Consider the following 23,042-nt stretch of genomic DNA (forward strand, 5'->3'; position numbering starts at 1 on the left):
TAACCGAAATATAAATAAAATCAAGAATAACGCGAAAATACTGGCGAAATTGTATGGGCGAGAAAGCGACTTTAAGCGATGTGACGTCACGCGTCGATCGGTCGCTCAAGAAAATAATTTAAGAACACGTAACTTTAAAAATTGTAAAAAATTCATTTTTGCAGATATCGTTAAAAATTCTTTCGCAAGTATTTTTTATATTTTAAATATATTTTTTAAGATCATAAAAAAAGCTCATCTTCCTAATTGAAGAGTTAAATTAATAATGAATTTAATAATTTAATAACTGAACGAATTTCGACCGAATTCTGAATTTCGGGCGGCTACTTTCAAAAGATATGCAATTTGCAGGAAATATTTATAATGCATTGTATGGGCGCAAACACAGGTGTACTCTCTATTTTTTCACTATTATATAATTCGTAATGGAACGAAGGAAGATCAGGCGCAGAAACATACTCTTCTGTCAGTCTTTGTGTAGTGTAACGCTAGGAGAACGTAACTATTATCAATCAAATCTGTTATTGAGAATTTACTTATAAAAAATTTTAGTACATTTTATTGGTATGACTCTGGATTTTAACACGGCAGCCGTTTAAACTGTATTGTATAGAGAAAGAGGCGTTAGCTATTTTTTAAAGCTGTGTTCACATAAACAACACCTATAGACAAAGAAGAAAGGAATAAATAAATAAATAAATATATTTATTTACACCCGTCTTATTGCCTCCCCTGGTAACAAAAACGATGGTTCATTTTTCGCATAGAGAATTGGCATTATGACTCGACGAAGATATGCTGCCGCGTATAACATTCTTGCCGACAAACCACGCAGTCTTTAAGAGTATTTTTGCAGTAGTAATATTTATTTTGATTTGAACATATTATCTACATGCAAAACGTAAATAATTTTTATTTCTAACTAGATATAGATTTAATATACATACAAAAAGAGGTTTTATTTATTTTTTATTTTTTTACAGCAGTAACAGTAACAAAAACAGCCTGTTAATGTCCCACTGCTGGGCTAAGGCCTCCTCTCCATTTTGAGGAGAAGGTTTGGAGCTTATTCCACCACGCTGGCAGATACACATATGGCAGAATTCTAATGAAATTAGACAAATGCAGGTTTCCACACGATGTTTTCCTTCACCGTCAAGCACGAGATGAACACAAATTAAGCACATGAATATTCAGTGGTGCCCGCCCGGGTTTGAACCCACGATCATCGATCAAGATCTTACCATTAGGCCATCTCGGCATCTTCGGCTTTTTTACAGCTATCTTATATTATTCGGTTATTCGCATTGATTGAATCATTTGATAAACTGATGAATCAAATTCGTGCTCTTCACGTCATGCTTAACTGTAACAATTACTACGAACAATAACATGTCTGAAAAATATTTTGTCTATTCAATTGAATGAGGCTGTCTGAGTCACATCTGACATATTATGTATCATTTTTCCGAATCAATAAAACTCAGGGCTTCGATACAATACTTCATTCGGTCTATTCATTCAATATATACTCTTACGATTTATAAAATATAGTGAGCAATAACAGCTAATGATATAACACAAAAACACAATAAACTATTGTTTAAAATTTATAGGTAACGTATTGTCATTAAAGTGAAAATCGGCATTAAATGGCAAAACATATTTTGGCGTATGCTTGTACGTAATTATGTCAATTTATCTTGTTACCAATATTTGATTTACATTATTTTGTAAATCTAGTACCCACAGTATGCAAGCTTGTATCGCGGATTCCTTTATGGCGTTCGTGTAAACGTGTTACCATTAATGTAACACGTTTTACCTTTTTGTAGAATTTTATTAAAAAAAGTACTACAATAATTAAAAAAATACATAAGAAAATATTTAATAGAATTGAATGCATGATTACAATCTTGAATAGTGTTTTTTTTTTTTTTTTATAGAATAGGAAGGTGGACGAGCATATGAGCCACCTGATGGTAAGTGGTCACCAAACGCCCTTAGACATTGGCATTGTAAGAAATGTCAACCATTGCTTATAGCCAATGCGCCACCAACCTTGGGAACTAAGATTTTATGTCCCTTGTGCCTGTAATTACACTGGCTCACTCACCCTTCAAACCGGAACACAACAATATCAAGTATTGCTGTTTTGCGGTAGAATATCTGATGAGTGGGTGGTACCTACCCAGACGGGCTTGCACAAAGCCCTACCACCAGTACAGGATACTAATAAAACAGTTTAGATGCTAAAATACATCTATATTCAAAAGCAACGCTTAAAAAGAATACTGTTTTTTTTGTTGCAGTTAATAACAGAGATCAACGTACAGCTGGCTCTGTTCCGGGATTTGTTGATCCACATCGGACAACCCCACGACTGTCCTGAACTGAGAGAGAGAGTACGTCGCTTACGCCGCACGTGTGTTGAAGCAACGAAACAAACCAGCCAGCTCGTTTTGCCGACCTGCAAAAAGTATGTATTTCAATATATTTTTTTTTACTTTTAAATATATAGGGTAGCGCTTGACTGTTATCACATCTGATGGAAAGTGAAGATACAATCTAAGGCGTTTGCCTAGTACTTAATCGCTGCGGATATTATAAAGGATAGGGAAACTTAAATAAAGATCAAATGTTATTTTAAAGTATTTATATTAGCGAATTTGCTTGGTAGCTGTCCTTTAGATTGTTCTTTTTACATAAATATAACGATTTAACTTTTTCTTATAGATAACATTTGTCCAAATGATAAACTTCGAATTTCATTACCTAGTTAACGAATGGCATTATAGTAAATAGAATACATAATATCTTTATTTCATTCGTCCGTAAATTATAATTTGGAAATCATATTGTTTTGGAAATTATTATCACGTAATATTTTTTATACTTGTATAATAGCGAGCGAATTTACGTATAATTATGATTGCCAATTAATTTATTACTAAGTTGTAAAAAATCGTATGATATATCTCCAAACGTCATAATGCATAGTATACTATAGCTATGGCCGCCTATCGCAGTAATCCTAATAATTTAGGCCACTCCCAAGGTGCATCAAAGCAACTGATCCTCACTTTTTACCATCGGGTAGCATATACAAACTTATCATTGAGATACAAGAAAAAAACTAAAGTATATTATATCTTGTTTATTATTTAGTAGACAGACAGCTGATGTTAAATGATCATCAACGCCCACAGTCATTGGCGTTGTTTGGTGTTGCTGTATACCGACAATGCGTCGCGAATCATTGGTTCGAATGTGATATCACTTGCCTTCCACCCGAAATTACACTGACATTCACTCAATACAAATACTGCTGTTTGGCAATAGTGAGAGGGTGTTACCGATCCAGAGAGCCTGTAAGTGGCCCCACGAGTTTTAACCCTTTCAGAAAATTTTGAACGAAAAATAAAATAATATCAGTAAATCATTTTTATGTTATATTTTAAATATTCACGATTCTTACCTCATTTGTATGAACGAATAGGGATGTAACTCTACAAACGCAATAATTACTTTCCAAAGCCTCAAGTATTCAAGTACCCATTATTAGCATATCAAAAGGCGCATCGTGGTAGCCTTTATATTATGACGAGGAATCAATTACGTCTGTAAAAGTTCTCGCCATTCCACTAAGTCTCCTGAATGGAAAACGCTAAACTAATAAATCAATCTATTGTTGTGTTCCGAGCCGTTAAAACAACTTATTTGGCACTTTCTTACACAATCTAAAGCTATCACTCGCCAAGTCCAAAACTAAGTAAAGTTAGCCAATACTTTTGAAACGAAGGCTTCATTCTACTTGATTAATGCGGTCCTAGAATTTATGGATTTATCTAACAGTTTTATACAGCCAGTTTCAAATGGTTAAACAAGCTTCCCATGCCGCGTTGAGGTATATATTACAAGAACAATGGTTATTTTACAATAAATTTAAAAAAAAATTGTAACGGATGTTACAATGAATGAATGAAGCAATTACATTAATAATGTTAAAAAATTTGGGTGACATCTGTCACCCATATTTTTTCACCAATGTATGGATATCATAGAATGAATGAATTTTTATGTGTAAACATCTTAATGCTTGGTACACGGAGACTAACAGAGAGCTCAAACGTCAGATGACGTCAGCGTAAGGTTTCGACTGTCAGATGACGTCAGTGTAAGATTTGTTATTGTAAGTGTTAACGTGTGCGTGAGAGACCTTGTAATTAATACTAAATTTGATTTCGTCGTTAAACGATTCGATCAAAAATATTAATTCAACAGAATTTGATTTTTTTAAAGTAAAAAACAAAATTGTCGAAATAAAGCTACATAATGAATTAACAACCCAAGTATTTTTAGACTATACTGCCGTAAACAAAAAATATACTCATTTCTGGTCAGGTCATACTGTAGTTTCAGTTCAAAAGATAAGTTCGAAATATGTACAAATGTAAGCTACGGAAAATGATTACTCCGATTTTGTCTGCGCAGATTTATCTCACAGAAAATTATTATTCTAAGTAAAAAACCTCTCAGTTTGAAATGATTAATAATATACCAGATATAAAAAATATAGTTAATTCCTTGTACTTCTAAAATATATGGAATGCCTTATTCAGTTATATTTCTCTTTAAATGATGTGTGTATTTCATAAATTTTCGTATTTTTTTATAAATTAGGAAGGCGGACGAGCATATGGGCCACCTGGTGATAAGTGGTCACCAACGCCCATAAACATTGGCATTGTAAGATATGTTAACCATCGCTTACATCACCAATGTGCCACCAACCTTGGGAACTAAGATGTTATGTCCCTTGTGTCTGTAATTACACTGGTTCACTCACCCTTCAAACCGGAACACAACAATACCAAGTACTGCTGTTTTGCGGTAGAATATCTGATGAGTGGGTGGTACCTACCCAGACGAGCTTGCACAAAGCTCTACCACAAGTATAATACCACCAGTTATAATATTTTACTATTCCAAGCTTGTTAGGTGAGTGGCCATTTTTATTTAACATAGCAAACGTAAAACAAGCTTAACAATGCTTCTTTATAGATGCTAACTTTTTTACAGGTCTATAAATAAATCCTTAGTGAGTCGTTGCGCATAATTGTAAATCACAAATTCTTTATTACTGTAAATATAAAATATGAATAGCAAAGTGTTTATTCGTATTCCAACTAAATATTAAAATATAACCGTTGTTCGTTTGCCCTTATCCCATTCGTTTGGCATGCGCAGTGCATAAATTGCATGAAAAAATACTTGTGACAATTCTCAGCTATCTAAAGCCTTAGCTGGTGGTTTGTTCCCCGCCACACATGCTGACGCATTTACGATTTCAATTGCGAAATCTGGTTATCTGGTCGCAATTCTAAAGATGATCAATCAATTCTTTTTTCGCCCGTTTTTCATAGCTTCGTTATGGACGAAACGATCGAACCACACGTCATAGCTTATAATCACCAAATAATTAACCAATATATAATATGAAAATATCAGTGATCAGGCTTATTTATAATAAAGTTTTATTTAAGTTTTGAATACGGAAATCCAAATATAAGTTTTGAAGACGTCTTAATAACCGCTATTGTATGATATATACGAAGAGAAACCGTGGCGAGGTATTGTTACGTACAGAATAGAAATCGCAAAGGCGAAAATGAAGGTGGAAGTTAAAAGGAGACCTCAATCGGCGAACGAGCTAGAGTTTATAGATGCGGAGAACCCGTCAAGTTGATTGATTAATCTCTGTTGGTATTTAACGACTCGTAGTACCCATTCCTAAATATATATTATAGGGTCAATAACATACTATAATTTATCAATTACTTTCTAATTTTACTACTTTATATTTATATTATATTTAACGAACCACATTTAAAACGTGCAAACTTGACTACCGAATCAAAATATTCAAAAATCTATTTGAGCCAGTATAATAAATAAGTTTCAATAATTAAATAACTTATTGAAATGAAAACTAGAATATGAAAACTATAAGATGTTTGAGAATTGCAAACTTTTTTTTATTATAATTATGTAAGCAGACTGGCAACAGGACCTGATGGTAAGTGGTCACCGCCCATAGACATTGGCACCGAAATAAATATTAACCATCCCTTACATCGCCAAAGGGCCACCAACCTTGGGAACTGAGATATCTCCCTTATGCCTGTACACTGGCTCGCTCACTCTTCGAAACAGAATACAACAATCAGAAGTACGAGTATTGCCGTTTGGCAGTAGAATATGTGATGGGTGTAGTGGGTGGTCGACCCACTTGGGTGTGAGACATCCTGTTGAAACCAATAAAGAATTGAATGTCAGCATTCTTTATCACCCTAACACTTGTTATTAATCTTATACTAACCATGGTCAAATGAATAATTAGATTGGCGATACTATTTCCGGTTTCTTACTGTTTCACATACTATATTCAAAATTCCCCAAATAAATCATTTTGCATTTATCGTTTATTTTCACTGTATTTTAATTTATTTTAATCAACAAACAGTTAAACGAAATTGCAACTAAAAAAAAATATTAAGTTCCCTATTCATGTTACAAAGACTTCACGCTTCAATGATAAAAAAAAAATATTGGATGCTAATACGGATAAAGCATATTTTCTATGTATTTTTTTTAAATCATGAAAATTCACAATTTCATCTGTGTATAAAATTTAAAAAAAAATTAATAATGATAAATAAATAATGATAAATTACAAACCTAGTTAAGTTTTAAGCATAAATTATTATTCAACAAAACCTCAAATTACTCAAATAAAAGAAATATAAATAGTTTTTATATGTTTTACTGAGAACTATTTATTTTGGATTGACATAAATGTGTAAATATTTATCATCATATATTTCATGTTCATCAAGATCAATCAGTAGTAGATTCTAAACACAAATGAGCCATGATTGTGTAGTGGCTAGAACAAATGAATTTTAATCGTAGATTGCGAGTTGCAACCTGGGCAAGCGCCATTAAATTTTCATGTACAAGTGTGTTTATAACTCATGCCGTGCTCAGGTGTCAAGATAAACACCATGAGAAAACATACGTATATCTGCCGTCTCGCGTATATGTGGTGCAATAAGCTCCAAGAGATATGCAGGAGGTCTTTTTCTCAGTAGTAGGATAATTAGGGCTGTTACTTTACTTTTTTACATAATTCTGATATAATTATTTACATTGCCTTGTGTATTTTTCGATCGAGATTGACATGATTTCAGGAGAAATTGGCCTAATCTATTATATCTTCCATAAGTTCCATCTACAAATCATTTACTTTCTTTAAATTATATTATAATAATTTAATTTGCTAGGTGGTAGGACTTTGATTTTGTGCAAAGCCATCTGCCATCTACTTCTACCGCTAAACAGCAAGTATTGTTGTGCTACACAACATTTTTCACATTTTACGCGGGGAATTCAGTTAGAACAAATTACATGATTTTATATTAATATTTCTTAATTTTTTCTACGTAATAAAATCATGCAAACCGTCTAAAACAATTAATGATGAATATAAATAACCCATTGCCAAATATAAATAACACATTTCATTTAAATAGTAATTTTGCAAGTTTCACTTAAAATTCAAGCTATGCAATGTTTTAACGGTATAACGGAATGTCAGTGTTTTCACTTGCACGTTAAAAGAAATATGGTATTTTTAACTCGTAAACTCACAGGGGAGAACTTCAAAAATATACGCTCCAAATATTTTCCTCTTGTTATTATTGACAAAATGTCACAGAGCAAAAATTCATTAATTACTCTTGTGCTCTTTATTAAAACCACTTCATTAAAAATTTTAAATGTCAATTCATAAAGATTTTAAAGAGAAATTAATGATGTCGGTTGTTTAGTGAATATAGTGAATTTTTCATGAATAAGAAGTAGAAATAATATTCATAAAACACTAATAGAAGCAGAAAACTGTTTTTTTACAACATGGCGACTGTAAAATTATCGAAACATGATTTATAGTATCTATCACAAGACATGTTTTTTAAATATTTTTATATATACCTTGACTTGAGCTAATTTTTAACATTTATTTACATATATGATTACAATATTTTTTATGGCATATCATCGTAGATCATTTTAATAGTACACAATGTTATTGTATACATGTTCAAAGTTTCTTACACCTTAATACACAGATCAATGCTGATGAATATATACACGATTTCATTAAATTTAATTATATTTAAGGGACTTATACTAATTAATATTTTTATAGAAACATTTATGGCAAAGCCAATAACGATAAATAACAAATATTGTTTTGGTTAAAGAAAATAAAATAGAAAAAAAGGATCCAACTATTTTTTTTTATTATTATTTTTGACATTATTTTATCTGTTATAGGAATAAGTATCTACTTACCCCTCGACCAACTCTATATCAAAATTATTCTTTAATCTATACCGTATTAACGGCACTAACGATCTTCATATCGTACCTCAATATTTGGTGCCTAAATATTAAATGTAATGATCTGGCTACACGCAACGAACGAAACGGAATCTAGTTTGTGTGATCAAGAACAATAATAGCTCCTTGCTTCTATTGTGTCGCCAATGTCTCATACATAAAAGCAAGGAGCTATTTATTTGTGGTTTATGCAGTTTGAGTATTTTTCTTTTTCGAAAACTGATGGTATTTTTCTTTTTTAGTATGGGCTACTTCCTTTGGTCACTGCTAATGATACTCCGTCAGGGGGGACTTTTTTTTTATTGAATAAATAAGAGATGATATGGAGCACCTGATGTTAAGTGGTCACCAACGCTCATAGACATTGGCATTGTAAGAAATGTTAATAATTGCTTACATAAACACAACAATACCAAGTACAGCTGTTTTGCGACAGAATATCTGATGAGTGGGAGGTACCTACCCAGACGAGCTTACGCAAAACCCAAAACACTGATATGTCTCATTAACTCCAACATCAATAAAGAAATATATCTAATCTAGCCTAATCTAGATTGAGTTAATTTAGGTATTTTTTAGAAAAATAGTAGTAGTATGTGTTTGTGTGCGCAACCCTCCTCCTACTGCGAAGCGTCGAAATAGTTACCATACCATAGTTACCATATATTAATCGGAAATTCTATTTATCATTATTATTAATTATGAAATTAATGGGAAATGTTAACCTCAGCCGAATGTCATTAGTGGTGAAAAATAGAAGCAGCTCATAAGCTAAAAAGCTAAAAAGTCCCATAGTTTTTCAGAGATGTACTGCATAATTAACATACAAAGAAGTATGCTATGAAATTGACTAAACTGAAACACGAGTTTTTATGCAAAACATCATGACCTTAACTTATTATTAAGCTATGTATAAGAATGAAAATGTTGTGTTTTTAATAAAAAATGTAATTTTATATATATTTGTGCACAGGTCGACAAGCGAAGGCTGCGCAGATCAACCCCAATTGGTGCTTCTATACTTCATGTCACAACTGCTTCTTCGAGAGCTCGCCAAGTGTCACCGTCTAGTGCAACTAGTACCTATGGACATGTCTTCCTATTATGGTATTCAAATCTCACTAATTATATACCTACTGTTAAATGAAACAAAATTAAAATTGCATACTCTAAGTTATAGCGATGATTAACAATTTTATACTAATAAAACTACTATAATTTGGGTTATTCACAGCTATGGCGAAATGTCGGGTGAAATAAAATATTTATTATCTTTGTTGAAACCAGAACAAAACACATAAAAAATAAAATAGCACTATTATTTTGATATATCTATTGCGGAAAATAACTGTTCCTTGTATAGCATATATTTATTTTGTGTATCTCGGAAACGTCTCTTACGATTTGGTTAAAACTTTGTATTTAGTTAAGGTTTTTAAGTGTATCTATATAGGTGTATTTACTGGAAAATGCAAATTTTATGATAGACACACAATAGATCCGAGCGAATCTCGGTACTAATATATTAATATTCTCAATGATAAATTTCGATTCTAAATCTTTTGATTAATTTAAAGGGACACACATTTGTTATTACATTATTTGTCATTTCTAATAAATAAATTAGTAACACAGTGAAATGCGTAACATTTTAAGGTGCCAGAGCGTGCTTTGTAATCGTTAATATTCCAAAAATAGCACTATTACATTTCTTATGATGTACAAGCGATCGCGCAATTAATTTTCGTTATATAACATATTCCGTGTTATACCTCGTGAGAAATGACGTTAGATACAGGGGATATAACTTAATAACCATTGCTTTGCAATGCTCTCAGGCCTGTAGTGACAGTCTGTTATAAGATTAACTACTACCTGCAGGTATCATGCGGGAATCTGTATCAATATCTTTTATAAGATTTTTATTTATTAAGGTTAAACAACAATGTTAGCCACATCAAACAATTTACTATATTATACAAATTTATAAACATAATTATAATGTGTTAAATACTAAGAGGAAAATCGCATACGCAAATATAAATAAAAATCAGTTTTATTTTTACTAGAAAATCGCGCTGGTCCATCAAATTTCGGAAATGTGATCAGTCAGATCCTACTCTGCAAGCAGATCACGCCGGACTTCAATCAGGAGGAACTGTGCAGCATCGCTAAGGACACGCAGGAGATCACAAGAATCGTCAACGATATTCAAGAATATCTGCCGCAACATGATAATCTTAATCATTTAGGTATCTATATATTTTATTTATTATCGGCAAAATGAAACTGTTTGTTGTTTTTTATACTTTATAATTAAATTATAAGGATGTAAATTTTGTTGCTTTGTATTTTTCCGAATATACACAAAGTACTATTCGAATATGGGACTTCCTTAGTATTATAGTTGGTAGAGAGGCATACGTTATATAGTATGTTTATATGTTACATATTTTTGAGATAACTATAGCTCATTATTTCAATGTATTTTGGGTACAAGTTCTTTTCAAACTAACTCTGTAAAACTTTGAATGTAAAAATTGTAGCATTCGAAATTTTTACAAATAAATTCTTGCCAACGGAAATATAAGAAAGTCACAAGCAATATATATATTTTAATTATCTTAGCTTAATGCGTTTGTTGCACAGAGATAATCTTTATTTAATTAAGAAACATAAACACGTTAAACGTATTTTAAGCGTTTTATCCATGTAAAAATACTCATATATATAATACGCTTCGAAATTTAAACCAGTACAGACATACATATTATATGAGATTTGAATAAACAGCTGTATGAGTAACGCCCATTCATCAATTATTCTACCGCATTGAAGGTGTACTTATACCACATTGTGGTTGTATGTAGAAAAAATAAACTAATTTGTTAGTACATATCTGTGCTTAAAGAAAATTTGTATTGTAAAACATTTGTATATAGTCATAGCCACATTTTATTTTTTAATTCATAATAGGAAAGCAAATGGAAAAATAAAGCAGCTGATGGTAATTGACCTATCACTATGCATACTTAGAAATATATTAAAATTAAATAAAAATAGATTTCTATTTCTTATACCGTCAACAAGCCGCTAACCTAGAGAACAATGCCACCTTGGGCCTGTGATTTCACGGGCTCATTCGCTGGTCATAGTGATAATCAGCAAAGTATGCTGTTTGAAACCTATCCAGAAGTGATTGCTCGCTATATACAATTTAAAAGAAAATTATTACTACGTAATTATTGATTACGCTCGTATTTTTCTTTCTATTACCAGGAGTTTGGAAATTTATTAATTGTCACACCGTCTTTAGTTTAGTTTATTGTTCACTTCATACATAAAAAAGAGAAGATTTGAATAAATTTCAGGAAATACTAGCGCATTATGAGCGGAATATTGGCTAAGAGCTCACATTTCACGCCATACTCATAATACGGTAAAAAATACCGTCAATTTACACACAAAGCTTTGTGAAAAAATGACGCTTTCGAATTATTTTACGACAATAGAACGTACTTTTCTGGTGTCTTTACCAAGATATGTGATAAATGGATTACTAACGATATTTTTTTATAAATATTATTGTTACTTTTTCAATATTTTACTGTGTAACAATAACAAGAATATAAATCTTAATTAAACGACAAAATTACAATTACAAAGTAGTTTATTTATTTAAACGTGAGAACCGAACTTTTTGATTATTATTTTGTTTTAGAAAGAAAACTACCCAATTTCTTGCCGGTTCTACCCGATACAATATACACTGCACTGACTTGTACACTGTTTAGTTATAAAAATCTAAAAAAAACATTGTCACAATGCGTCCATTACAAAATCAAAGTTTTAACAGTAGGCAACATTTATTGTGAATAAAATATAAATATATATAGAGGAAAATATTCTTTTTCAGGTTTTTCTTTACCAAAACTCATAAGGGTGACCATATAAAAGACAATAAGATTGCCTAATAATTGATGTTTCCTCAAAGATTATATTCACAAAAAATTTAAATAGACTTACTATTCAGTTTTTACATGAATTGAAACAATAATTGTGAAATATTTACTCAATATTTACATGAATATGTATTTTAACAACCTCCACTCAATAATTAGAATAAATTTCAAAACTTGCTTTGAGGGCTTCAGTACCTTACGTAAGCATCAAACAATTTTAAAAGTAGCGGCAAGAGATACACGAATCACTTCCAAATTCAACACCAGGCTTGGTTAAAGATTCACGCTTAATTGGACCTCGTTTCTGTTTGTTACAGAGACCAACGTTGCGCTTAAAGGCGATGACGGTACCGGCCTATGGCGAAACAAGCGGCGTGGATCCCTCTACAAAGGCATGGGCGTGCTTTGTTGTATGTCGCGTCCTAACTACCTCTGAGGGTGACGCGTATCGCCAACGAGGCGGCCCAGAGTTACTGATAAATATTGAACATGAACTCTAAGCTGAAACACCAGTGAAACAATAAGCTCCAAGTGTTCATAAACTTTAAGTGAACACAATATGATATTAAATAGATTAAGGTATTCATGAATGGTCGATTACATGAAGTGTAGAAATAAAGGGTCCACTAGGTCGCTTTGTAAGGCGATACAATGTGAAATGTTAATTACGTAACGTGAGTATCGTATAATGCAATTAAATATATCAGTGTAGTTATATAAGGTACCATTTAAGACGCACGATGAAATATTGCGAAAAGCCTGGAGTGGGATCAATTGCGTTTAAGTAGATTAGTATTTAAATATTTTTACGGTAGAGCATTTTAAATTTTAGCTGTGTTTTATTTTATTTATTAATTATTGCAAAATATAATTCTTGCTGTTTTTTATTATTAATAAAAATCCATGTCATTAAAGTGAAGCAAAATATTAACAAAACAAACAGTTTTTAGGTAAGTTTATGCTAGCTAGTAGCGTGCGTCGCAATGCTAGTGTCGGTTGTTTGTTTTTCGTAGTTACCTATTGTACGTTATTGGTAATGTGTCAAGAACCTTCACTCAGGTGCCAACAAAGCTTAAACTCAATCGAATCGGATGCACGACACGTGAATGCATAAAATACGAAGAAAATGGTAATTTTTTAATAAAATGTATTGAAGCCACTCTCTCAGTCAAACATAAATAGCATACTTATAGCACACGCTAAAAAAAAAAGATATATTTCCCAGAACCGTTTAAAACGGTCTTAAAAGGAACATTATATATTATTTAATTTTATGTACATTTGCATCTTTATGTATTAGACATAGTCATACTATTTATAGTACGCATTAAATACTTTTAATTTATTACTTGTTATTTATTTATTAAACGCAATAAATATGTTTATAAACATTGTATTGTATGTCTAAAATAATACCATATTAATTACGCTTTTTTATATTAGATATTAATTATTTAGTATATCTGCGATAATATTTGTTTACTAAGAATATTTTATAAGAATACCAGCCTGTGCCCGCGGTTTCCACTGAGTGATATTTGGATTGTAAAACTGAGTTTCATACACGCGATGCTTGGGTGACGTTTATGGTTGCTACTTTGCAGTGGTATAGAATATATACTATTATTATATATAATTTATACTAATATTATAAATACGTAATTAACGATGTCTGTCTATTGTGCTTTCACGGCTAGAACATTTAACCGCATTTGATGAAATATGATATGAAGCAAGCTGGTTCCCCGAGAAAGAACATAGATGACTTTTTTATAACATAACCCCCATAATCCCCCAACACCAACATCTCCCCTTACCTAATATGCGGGCGAAGCTGCGAGCCAATACTAGTATTTGTGTATAAAGTTTAAATCGACCTCGAAAAAAAATTATTTATACTTTTGGCCATTTATGTCACAATTATAATGTTACGTTTGAAGATTTCTCTGTATCGCTTAATTTTAATTGATTTTTAATAGTAAAACTATGTCGAATTCCTATCTTCCAAAATTCTCGTCTTCCAATTCACAATTTGAAGATGTATTAAGATCTCATTAGATGTAAGTTTTCTAAATGAACACAATAATAACTCTTAATTCTTGTTTATTATTCATCATGCATTAGCTACTTACTACATATATACTTCATCCAAAATAGAATAAGTTGCTCGGAACTAAAACTTAAATTATGATAACTTTGTATATTGCTACCGATCTTTTAAAAAAAGTCATAAATCATTTTCAACGACAGGTTCTTTTTAAAACCACTCACTAAGATTTAAAATCTTAGGATATAATTAATTTTTTCTTTAATAATAATTTTAATTTTTGATTCAATCAAACGAATATAAAGTCACAGTAAAAAAAGCTTTATTTGGCTTGCTGCATGAATATTCAATTTCGAACATTTTGCATAAATAAAAATACAAGCAAGCGGCTTAGACTGCCTAAATAATTATTGAATAAAAAAATTTAATTTTAATTATAGAAGAAAAAAGGAAAACTCGTTTTTAATAGTAATATAAAATAACGACAAAACAGTAAAAATTTAGTATAATTATAAAATGGAAAAATAAATAAAATCGATACCCATGTTTTGTTTAATCTGCGGATGTAATTAAAAAGAAAAAATTGTAACAATAACAAATCAGTAACTCGCCTAAAATCTTAAGTTCCTTTCATAGAATTGAACCGTATTCTTCTTTTTAATATATGTATTTGATTAGTTCATAAATGTATGGCCTAGTTGTTAATGTTTAAATGATAACTTAGCTTGCATATTCTAGTCAATTATTGTTTAGGTCCCAGAAAATATTTATCATTGTAAGAATCAATTATTTAATATTTATAACTAATTAGTTGTAGAATTAAAATACTTACATATGTTGTCTATGAAACTAGTTTCCAATTAGATTTATTTTATATATAACTATAAATATAATTAAACTGTAACGATGCTGCCTTTGTCTATGAATTTTTTTTTCAACTGTCAAAGCGAAGGACATTTTATTTCAAATATCTCTCATTTTTTATTTTACAGATTTCAAAGAAATTCTGTATGACGATAACTTATAACTGCAGAACTTTTTATGGAAATGAAAGTTGAAAATAATCAATCAATTTACACAATAAAACGAAAAAAAATACGTTTTTACGTTACGTAATTAAAAGTATCCGTCTGTGTTTATATATCCTTCCTTAATATAATGATTATGCATTACAAAATAATAATAATTTTAAACTTGCATTACAAGAAACTATAGTATACTAGCAATATTCCTAACAATTATTTTATATCCAAAATTCAATACTCATCAAGGATAACAACGATTTGTGTGTGAAAGTGGCACAAAATTCAATAATTTTCACATAATATGTTGCTTATTAAAGACCATAAACCAGATCTGAAATTGTTTTTTCCACCGAAAAAAAAATGGTCATTTATTTTCAATTTTTACTTTTTTTTTATTCAATGGAGCGAATACGACACCATATTAAAAGTCTTCACCAGACCCTCGCTGAAAGAAAATACCACCCGGCCGTTCAACCGCAAAACAAACGTGTTCCGTACAAAACAATTATAACAATGGGATGTCATTTATCAAAATTTTTTTACATAATATAGATTTAAGATTCACCATTTGTAAACACCAAACATATTCGATATTGCACAATTTCACCTAGTCTTATGTATATGGTAACAATAATTTTATTTATAAAATAAATCGTAGATCATTGTAAAACTCTAGTCAAACTATTTATTAACTTAATAAAAATTCAATTTATACATACATAAGTTTTCAACTGTATTACAAGAGTAAACTATTTATACTAATGCACTTATTAAAGTGATGACTGTGATATACTCTTAAATAAATTATAGAAAATACGCATTAGTAAAACATATAAAGCAAAATGTAGTTTTATTTATATTTCTTTATAACTCAAGGTAGAATACCTGAGACGTCTCAGGTATTTTACCCTTTTTTACAAGTTTTATATAATGTTACTTATCTGTGTTATGTGCAGATCTTGCTGGTGTTCAACCAATTGAAATGAAATTTTGCACTCTCTTGACGCTTGTTAATCGTTACGTTAATAATATTCTATAGTTTTTTTATCCGTTTTAGTTCTTAATTTAAATACACAGTTTTTAAATTAAGCTTCGCATGTAAAGGACGTATAGCGTTTGCGATAAACGTACTTTATATTCAATTTGCTATTTATTTTCTGTGTAAAGCGGCAGTGTGATAACAGCCTAAGTTATGTTTATTATGTGTGTGTAAACTGCCACCAAAAATAATAGTTTGTTTGTGTTGCAGTACAAAGTACAGTAATGAAGTCTAGTTATATAAACAATATAGACGGGTAGGAACAAAAAAACTGGAGCAAAATAGTTATGATTGTTGGCAGTGCTTAGGCTTCTTTGCCTCGGAATGCACGTAAAATCTTTGTTCCAGCGCCCGAATCTATTTTTCGGTTATATTGGATCCCTTAAGAATGTCCGTGGCCGAAATCAATCAGATCAATATTATATATAAAAGTAACACTTATTTTTTAATTTAAATTCTTATTTGGAAATAGAGAAATCATTGATATCTTCTAATCTTTTTCGTATATATCACCCCTATGTCTTATATACGGTATGGCAGTCCGACCGCCTCCGCTACCACCGCCTCTTCCTCTTTTTACTTTGTAATCATTCTCTTTTGATGACTTCGCGTATTCTGAAATTTCAAATATATATTTTTATATAATTCCATTTCATATCTATTAAAATCAATAATAATTATAAAAATTACATTTGAAGTGGCTCTGCGACCATTTATAACAGCAGACGTGCACTCTCATTTTCGTCATTATCATATAAGCGAATGAAAAAAAAGAGTACATAATACTCATATCCCGAGAACACAGGAGAGAGAATAGTCTTACCGTGAAACGCGGTGTTAATGTGCTTTCCACGTGGCGACAATGATAAAATTCTTCCAAAGGTTTCTACTAAAAAAATCATAACAGAAAAACCTAACTTTTTATTATCCTGACCAAGGATACTTATGATATGCAGCTGTATATCCCAGCATCTAGATCTACGAGGCAGTTAGAATGTGTTTTATCTTTATATATAATACATAAATATAATAAATTGTATATAATCCTTATTATGAAAAAGTATTTTTTAAGACATGCATTGAAAAAACACTTGTCAGCATAAACTAAAGAACTGGAATGCTTACTTTCTTGTTTATCTTTGATTCGACGTCTGACATCTCTTATCACGAACCCTTTGTAACGCCTTATCCCTTTATGATCTTTAAATGTTGCCTTTTTATTAAATGCAGTTCTTGAAAACAAAGAAGACACCCTATAAAAAATATTTTTTATTAAACCAAAACACATATTGTTGAATGAAGGATCAAAGTCGAAGCTAACAAATTTGAATGTATTTCGTACACTTACAATTTGTTTATATCTTTTACATCGGAATTTGATAAATTACTGTCTGGATCGAGGACCAAGTAAACTTTGGAATAATCGTTACGATCGTTGCGAATGTCTTTATAAAACGCCTGCTCTTCATTCGACTGATCATTTACTGTTTGCTTTGGGTGTAATTTAAACAAATGTGGTTTCACTTTAAGAACTTTCTTTATGGGTACTTTGTTAAAATCTTCACTCGAATACTGATTTTGACCGAGATTTAATTTTTTTTCTTTATAAACTTTAGATCTATCGTCATCTACACTTAATCCTTTAATTACTCTATTGAAAAATTTAGTTAATTCATCAACATTAGACTTTTTATAATCCGCTGCTTGAATTCTTTGCTTTTGTTTATCCACATTTTTGAAAATATTATTGATATCTACTTCCACTAGGTCTAAGCTGTGTATATTTTGACTAAATACTAATGTTACTGTAAACAGATTAAAAAATATTATAAATATTTTTTACATAAAATTATGATATTTACCTCTTTGCTGTATATAAAATGGTTTATGATGTATACCTAGACAATCTTTGTAAATAATTCTTTCACTAAAAGGGAGCTACGTATGAAATATGATATATTATTTGAGATTAAGCTATTACGTCAGCTGAGTCGGGGAAAAAGTTGTCAGCCGCTTTCACAACTAACGCTGCCAAAACTATATAATAGATAAACAAAAAATATACTTTTACTTTATGTCGAAATTCAAAAATAAACGATAACTTGGAATCAATTTAAAATTTCTTAGTAAAAGAGTAAAAGACATAACCTTTCAAAATATGGGAAATAAATAAAAAAATAACAGCTTGTCAAAAAAGTAGTTTTCATGAGGAAAAAATATATGACCCGTTCCTAAATAACATACTTTTAATAATTTCAGGAAGTTTCGTGAAAACATCTGCATATATCATATTATTTTTATAGTTTAATGATAGCGTGTCTGGTTAAAGAAAGAATAGCGAAAAATAGAAAGCACCGGAACTGAATAAAAAAAACATATTTTTCTATTTAGGAACCCAACCAGTCATTTATGAAATTAAGCCCTTGTTCTATAAATATTATTGTACGCACTGGCACCGCCCACTTATCATTTATTCTACCGCTAGTAATTCTAAAAAAAAAGCCGAGATGGCCCTGTAGTAAGAACGCGTGAATCTTAAGCGATGATCGTGGGTTCAAACCCGGGCAAGCACCACTGAATTTTCATGTGCTTAATTTGTGATTATAATTCATCTCGTGCTTTACGGTGAAGGAAAACATCGTGAGGAAACCTGCATGTGTCTAATTTCACTGAAGTTCTGCCACATGTGAATTCTACCAACCCGCATTGGAGCAGCGTGGTGGAATAAGCTCCAAACCTTCTCCTCAAAAAGAGGAGAGGAGGCCTTTAGCCCAGCAGTGGGACATTCACAGGCTGTTACGGTTACGGTAGTAATTCTTAGTATTGGTGAAGGATGAGTGAGCAAGTATACCTATATGCTCAAGGGACATAATCTAAGGAATGGTTAATATTTCTAACTTCTATACTTTTTTTTAATCAAATTGCTTGTTCCATCACACTACTCGACTGCGAATATATGTACATATAGCAAAATTTTATCCGTTACTCTTTCCGATTTTCTCAGGATGTTTTCTGTCATCGTCGATCACGAGATGAATTATAACCAAAAATTTGTAAAACACAAGAAGATCTTAGGTTGTGCCAGTTATGCTATCAACTGGGCTATCGGCTTTTTATTTCCTTTAATTTTACTTTTACCATTACTTCCTAGAATCTAATCATCATAAGCGACGCTGTCGACTGGTGCAACAATATACTTGGTGTTTAATTTATTTACGTCATTTCAAAAATAAAAATTTTAATGAACAATAGTCATACTTACCAACAATTGTAATAGAAAAAGTGTACATAACGTTAAGTATCAAACAAATAAAATGCTACAAATAAAACAAACATATTATATTCTTATCAACACGACCGATTGGTTTCCACGCTAATTTTCAATTCAATTTCTTATCAGATTTATGTATAAATTACAAAGTGTTTTCAAATCGATGTTACTACATGTGTTTCACTTCATTTTAATTAACGTAATTACATCGAAATTTCGAAATCAAATATAATCTCAAAATATAATAATAAATCTACAAGAATCACTAAATGGGTTTGAATAAAAAAGTTCATTTATTCCCAGTCACGAACAATACCGCGTGCCAAATGTATTGAACCGACAGATTACTGTTCAGACCACTCTCATCAATTCCCTCTAAATTGCTTCAAATCCTTTAGGAACCTTCAAATTGAACAGTGATTCGATTAAATCTATCAAAATCTATCACATTATGCATAGAAATCTAGATACAAATAATAATAGGAACAAATATGAATATACATTCGAAATTTTGACGTCATTATAAGCGATTCCCAGTCAAATTACTAGGTTATGCGCTCAAAGAAAAGCAAATGCAAATGCATTCAATTCAAAGGAGAATACATAAACGGATGCGACAAAATTTCTGGCAGTAATAGTTTTCTCGACGAAATACTTCAAAATGTGCACTTCATATTACAAAGGTGTCGTTGAAATAAAAATGTATCTAATGGAATAGTATTTTGTTGGCAATGCATTTTAGGGAGATATTTCAAGATGGAGATTCTTTTCATACGCTTAAGTATTACTTTCACATTCGGAACTGCATTGCGGGTTTTCAAAACGATGGAATAAAATAAGATATAAATTAAACTAAAGGTCGTCACATCGTCACTAAAAATAAAAAATTGTATCCGCTATTCTGTTATGTTACATATCACAGTCACGTGCGTATGTATGCACGATATATTGTATTTGACAATCATTTGTTTCAATGGGCATAACACATTGCCAAGTATAACTGAAATACAGGCAAATAGAAACGAATAAATTTAAACCAAAATGTATACTTACTTCGGAAATGTCTGTAAGTATTTTAATAAAACTTCATAAGTTCTTAGAGTTGCATATCTTTCGACTGTTCGAGCATAATTCAGTTAACCAGATAGTTCCCTAATTTAGTCCTCTAACTTAATTATTGCTGTAGTAATTATTTGAGGAAAATGTTATGTAACTTTAGTGAAAAATCAGTTACCACCGAGTTTCTTGCCTATTCGTCTCGCTAAAATCCACCTTCCGCACCGAATATAAAAAAAAAAAATTGCTTGAAAAGGCCGCGATGGTAACATTTTTACATTTAATTGAATCTTGTTATTTGCCAATTCAAAAGGTCTTGTAAAAGACTCGTTAAATTTAAAAGTTTATTTTGATTTTTAATGCTTTTACAATAAAAATACGATAAATGCAAAATATACTTTTAATACAATAATTTTACAACATAAATCGTATATTAATTAAGATATTTTTCTGCTCCGTTAATTAGAGAAATGTGCTGCGCCGCGACCGAGCCATTCTTAAATGTAAATAATTGAAGTTTTTAAAGCACTGAGCGTTAACACAATAAAACGTTGGAAGTTCAGCGCTCGGATTTTTTTTCAAGCCCTGCAAAGCTGAATTAATTATTTTATAACTTTTACTCACATAATTGTATGAGATCGAAGTGGATCTGATTTAATTCAGCCAACATATCCAATTACTCTTACCACCCGTAGTATGATTAAAAAGTCTAGCTTTAATGAAATATAAGTCGATTTATAAATTAAGTAAAGTAACAGCCTGTGAATGTCCCACTACTGGGCTAAAGCTTCCTCTCTTTTTTTGAGGAGTAGGTAAGGCTTATTCCACCACGCCGCTCCGATACGGATTGGTAAAACACACGTGGCAGAATTTCAGCGAAATTAGACACGTTTTCACACGATATTTTCTTACACCGTCAAGCACCAGATGAATTATATACACAAATTAAGCACACGAAAATACTATTCGTTAATATGTTATGTCCGATGTTTTTGTTATTATAATTCATCTCATGCTTGACGGTGAAGGAAAACATCGTGAGGAAACCTGCATGTATCAAATTTCACTGAAATTCTGCCACTTGTGTATTCCACCAACCAGAATTGGAGCGGCGTGGTAGAATAAACTCCAAACCTTCTCCTCAAAAAAGGAGAGGAGGCCTTAGCCCAGCAATAGGACATTCACAGGCTGTTACTGTATATGTCCGATTTCAGTGTGGTGGAAATACGTTTGAAATATTACCAGCTTTGAACTCGACTTGTATAATAGCTTAAATTATAATATAAAAACAAATTTTAAAAATATACGTTTTAAATTAAAATATTGCTCAAAACATATAAATCTAAAAAGTATTTCGTCAATTCGGGGACTCGTAACTCGTAACTCCACTTATTTCTCTCATTTGAGTTACGCGTTCAGAAATACTAGGTATTATATTACTTTATATAATAATATGATAACTATAAAACTTTATTTACCACAGAATAATGTGAAATACAATGACCCAAAAAATTACATTGAAAATTTGCTTTCATATACATTTAAAGTAAAAACTTTTATAGCACAAATGTTATTGTCATACATAAATAAATATTAGACAAACGCTGTATTTTATAGTTCAAACAAGTTCTTTGACCAGCTCACGCAAAATCGGCACATGTTTAATACAGACAGGCAAAAGCGGAACGATCGTTCTTGTATGTATAATAGGCTCATACATCCCCGTTAATGGAACTTTGACACGAACAATGTTAAATTTTTTTTTACTAGATTTTACCCGCGAGTACTTTTTTCTTCTTTTTGGTTGTATAATTTGAATAACTGTAACTTCTATTGAAAAATAAAATAAAAATACGTTCGTGTGGAATCAGTATATTAAATTGTACTAATTATAAAAAAGAGCAAAACTTGACTATCTTCATTCTATATTGTACCAAAATCAATACAGCGGATTAGCGCGTTAGCGTAAAACGTGCATGAAACGTACGTAAGCATATGTAAAACAGACATAAAGAACAGAAACAGAACAGAAAAACTGATAGTTTTTTTAGTATTAGTACGTCCTATCTTTTATTATTTTGTGTACCAAATGTTTATTTTAATAAAAAACATTCTCATATAATATAAATGCACGTAAGGCTCATTTTATACGTACCTTTAATTTACAAAATATCTA

At 31.0% G+C, this 23,042-nt stretch overlaps 2 protein-coding genes across 2 annotated transcripts in view; one reads left to right on the top strand and one right to left on the bottom strand.

Moving 5' to 3' along the window:
* LOC126770949 (uncharacterized) overlaps window positions 1–12,961 on the top strand; it is a 79,038-nt gene extending 66,077 nt beyond the window's left edge. Inside the window, exons 2-5 of the mRNA XM_050490579.1 lie at window positions 2,313–2,479; window positions 9,440–9,573; window positions 10,536–10,718; window positions 12,746–12,961. Of these exons, the coding sequence (XP_050346536.1) occupies window positions 2,313–2,479; window positions 9,440–9,573; window positions 10,536–10,718; window positions 12,746–12,864 (603 nt within the window). The 3' untranslated portion in view covers window positions 12,865–12,961. The remainder of the gene's footprint in view (window positions 1–2,312; window positions 2,480–9,439; window positions 9,574–10,535; window positions 10,719–12,745) is intronic.
* Window positions 12,962–14,780: 1,819 nt separating this feature from the next.
* LOC126770943 (uncharacterized) lies at window positions 14,781–19,947 on the bottom strand. The gene is made up of 4 exons (XM_050490567.1): window positions 19,802–19,947; window positions 17,888–18,344; window positions 17,665–17,792; window positions 14,781–17,154 (listed from the first exon to the last, which is right to left on the bottom strand). The coding sequence occupies exons 1-4, from the start codon at window positions 19,827–19,829 to the stop codon at window positions 17,030–17,032; spliced, it is 738 nt and encodes a 245-aa protein (XP_050346524.1). The 5' UTR covers window positions 19,830–19,947; the 3' UTR covers window positions 14,781–17,029.
* Window positions 19,948–23,042: the final 3,095 nt, after the last annotated feature.

This window comes from Nymphalis io, chromosome 1 (genome assembly GCF_905147045.1).
Source record: "Nymphalis io chromosome 1, ilAglIoxx1.1, whole genome shotgun sequence".
Classification (NCBI taxonomy): domain Eukaryota; kingdom Metazoa; phylum Arthropoda; class Insecta; order Lepidoptera; family Nymphalidae; genus Nymphalis; species Nymphalis io.

Excerpts from the sequence above, each read along its gene's own strand:
- LOC126770943 (XM_050490567.1), bottom strand. The coding sequence starts at position 19,829 with ATGTACACTTTTTCTATTACAATTGTTG. Across the intron at positions 18,345-19,801 it reads TTTTTCTATTACAATTGTTG|TAACATTAGTATTTAGTCAA; the intron begins GTAAGTATGACT and ends ATCTGTTTACAG. Across the intron at positions 17,793-17,887 it reads GTAAAAGATATAAACAAATT|GGTGTCTTCTTTGTTTTCAA; the intron begins GTAAGTGTACGA and ends TATTTTTTATAG.